This window comes from Scardinius erythrophthalmus (assembly GCF_964197995.2).
Source record: "Scardinius erythrophthalmus genome assembly, chromosome: 8".
Classification (NCBI taxonomy): Eukaryota; Metazoa; Chordata; class Actinopteri; order Cypriniformes; family Leuciscidae; genus Scardinius; species Scardinius erythrophthalmus.
Genome location: NC_138228.1, coordinates 567,162 through 569,661, shown reverse-complemented (window position 1 = coordinate 569,661; position 2,500 = coordinate 567,162). Strand labels below are relative to the sequence as shown.

The 2,500-nt window shown below is 41.2% G+C and overlaps 1 protein-coding gene across 2 annotated transcripts in view; it reads left to right on the top strand.

The window, feature by feature from the left end:
• Nucleotides 1-2,500, top strand: part of sppl2a (signal peptide peptidase like 2A) — a 27,998-nt gene that overhangs the window by 799 nt on the left and 24,699 nt on the right. For both annotated transcript variants that reach the window (XM_081371803.1, XM_081371804.1), the window contains exons 2-3: nucleotides 857-967; nucleotides 1,937-2,119. In XM_081371803.1, the coding sequence (XP_081227929.1) occupies nucleotides 857-967; nucleotides 1,937-2,119 (294 nt within the window). The remainder of the gene's footprint in view (nucleotides 1-856; nucleotides 968-1,936; nucleotides 2,120-2,500) is intronic.

Below are 2,500 nucleotides of genomic sequence, written 5' to 3'. Positions count from 1 at the left end.
GGGGAGTGTTTGTGTGAATCGGGGAGTGGTTGTGTGAATCGGGGAGTGTTTGACTGAATCGGCGAGTGTTTAAGTGAATCAGCGAGTGTTTGAGTGAATCGGCAAGTGTTTGACTGAATCGGCGAGTGTTTGACTGAATCGGCGAGTGTTTGACTGAATCGGCGAGTGTCTGACTGAATCGGCGAGTGTTTGTGTGAATCGAGGAGTGTTTGACTGAATCGGCGAGTGTTTAAGTGAATCAGCGAGTGTTTGAGTGAATCAGCGAGTGTTTGAGTGAATCGGCGAGTGTTTACACTACAAAAAGGAGTGTTTGACTGAATCAGCGAGTGTTTGACTGAATCGGCGAGTGTTTGACTGAATCGGCGAGTGTTTGAGTGAATCGGCGAGTGTTTAAGTGAATCGGCGAGTGTTTACACTACAAAAAGGAGTGTTTGAGTGAATCGGGGAGTGTTTGTGTGAATCGGTGAGTGTTTGAGTGAATCAGCGAGTGTTTGAGTGAAATGGCGAGTGTTTGAGTGAATCGGCAAGTGTTTGAGTGAATCGGCGAGTGTTTGAGTGAATCGGCGAGTGTTTGAGTGAATCAGCGAGTGTTAGTGTTTGAGTGAATCGGCGAGTGTTTGAGTGAATCAGCGAGTGTTTGAGTGAATCTGCGAGTGTTTGAGTGAATCGGTGAGTGTTTGAGTGAATCTGCGAGTGTTTGAGTGAATCTGCGAGTGTTTGAGTGAATCGGCGAGTGTTTGAGTGAATCGGCGAGTGTTTGAGTGAATCGGCGAGTGTTTGACTGAATCGGCGAGTGTTTGAGTGAATCAGCGAGTGTTTGACTGAATCGGCGAGTGTTTGTGTGTTTCTCTCACAGATCGCCAGTCAGGAGGCAATTCTGCGTGCGTCTAATGGATCTGCATTCAGAGAATACTGTCTGGTGTTCAACTCGTCCTGGAGCAACATCTCCGACAGCCTGGGAGCAGCGGTGAGAGAGTCAGGCCGGGAAAGATTCATTCCCAAATTCTGTTTTGAATTTTTCGGAACTACGTTTTAATGGTTACATTTTAACTATCAAAAATATTATTAATTTTAAATCATGAGTTTTTTTTTTTTTACAACAACAGGGCCTTATGTATAGATTGACTGATTGTGTAGATTAGGTTGAGAATCGAAAATTGATTCCAATTCTGGAAATTAATACTTCCAGGTCAGGAATCAGATACTTGCTTTAAAATTAACATTTCGATTCCTCTTATCGATTCCTTTGTGAGCATTTCAATATGACTTTAAATCATTCAAGCGTGAGAGAGACGTTTTCTGTTATCATGTGTATCAGTATATTGGATCCGTGCAGCTCTTAAAGTGACAGCACTAATATTCCTGCAGCCGTCTCTATAATAACACAAATCAAACATCTAAAGAAAATGTGTTCGTTCTTTACTGAATAACTTTTGTAACTATATTTGTAATGGCCTATATTTTATTTAAAAACTGCTGTTATTTTAAATTTGATTACAGTTTCTGTACCTGAATTCCTAAAAATCTTAAAACACTGTTTATTACAATCATATCTTTTCTCAGTTGTCTATTTGTTGTGATTGCTAATTTTTTATTTGTTCTTTTTTAATTACTGAGTGTTTACTTGTCTTTAATAATGCTTGAAATGTATTATTAGTTCGGCTTGTTGTTTTTCTATGGTGTTTTTAAACCACAAGCAAAGTGTTCTTTAGCCTGTTGATTTTTGTTCATGATATTCAGCAATTAAATGTTTTGCAATGAGACTAAATGTGAATGATATCTAAGTTTTTTTTCCTTATTAGAATTGAAATTAGGAAACAATAAGAATTGGAATCAATAAACAGAATCGAAATAGGAATCAGAATCGTTAAAATTCAAACGATACCCAGCCCTACTTATGTGACTTGCTCAACTCTGTGTGTGTGTGTGTGTGTAGGTGGGGTATCCCCTGGTGGACCTGACATCCACTCAGCTGTGTTCTGCGGGCCATGTGACCCCGGGCTCGTTGAAGGGTCATGCTGTGGTCGTGATGCGTGGAGGCTGTGTATTCAGTCAGAAAGCTCTGGTTGCTCAGGATCTGGGTGCATCTGTGCTTCTGATCGCCAGCAACAAAACTCTGGTAAGAGCACAAAAACCAGTCTGAATCCTCACAAACACCAGTCTGAATCCTCACAAACACCAGTGTGAATCCTCACAAACACCAGTCTGAATCCTCACAAACACCAGTGTGAATCCTCACAAACACCAGTGTGAATCCTCACAAACACCAGTGTGAATCCTCACAAACACCAGTCTGAATCCTCACAAACACCAGTCTGAATCCTCACAAACACCAGTCTGAATCCTCACAAACACCAGTGTGAATCCTCACAAACACCAGTCTGAATCCTCACAAACACCAGTGTGAATCCTCACAAACACCAGTGTGAATCCTCACAAACACCTGTGTGAATCCTCACAAACACCAGTGTGAATCCTCACAAACACCAGTGTGAATCCT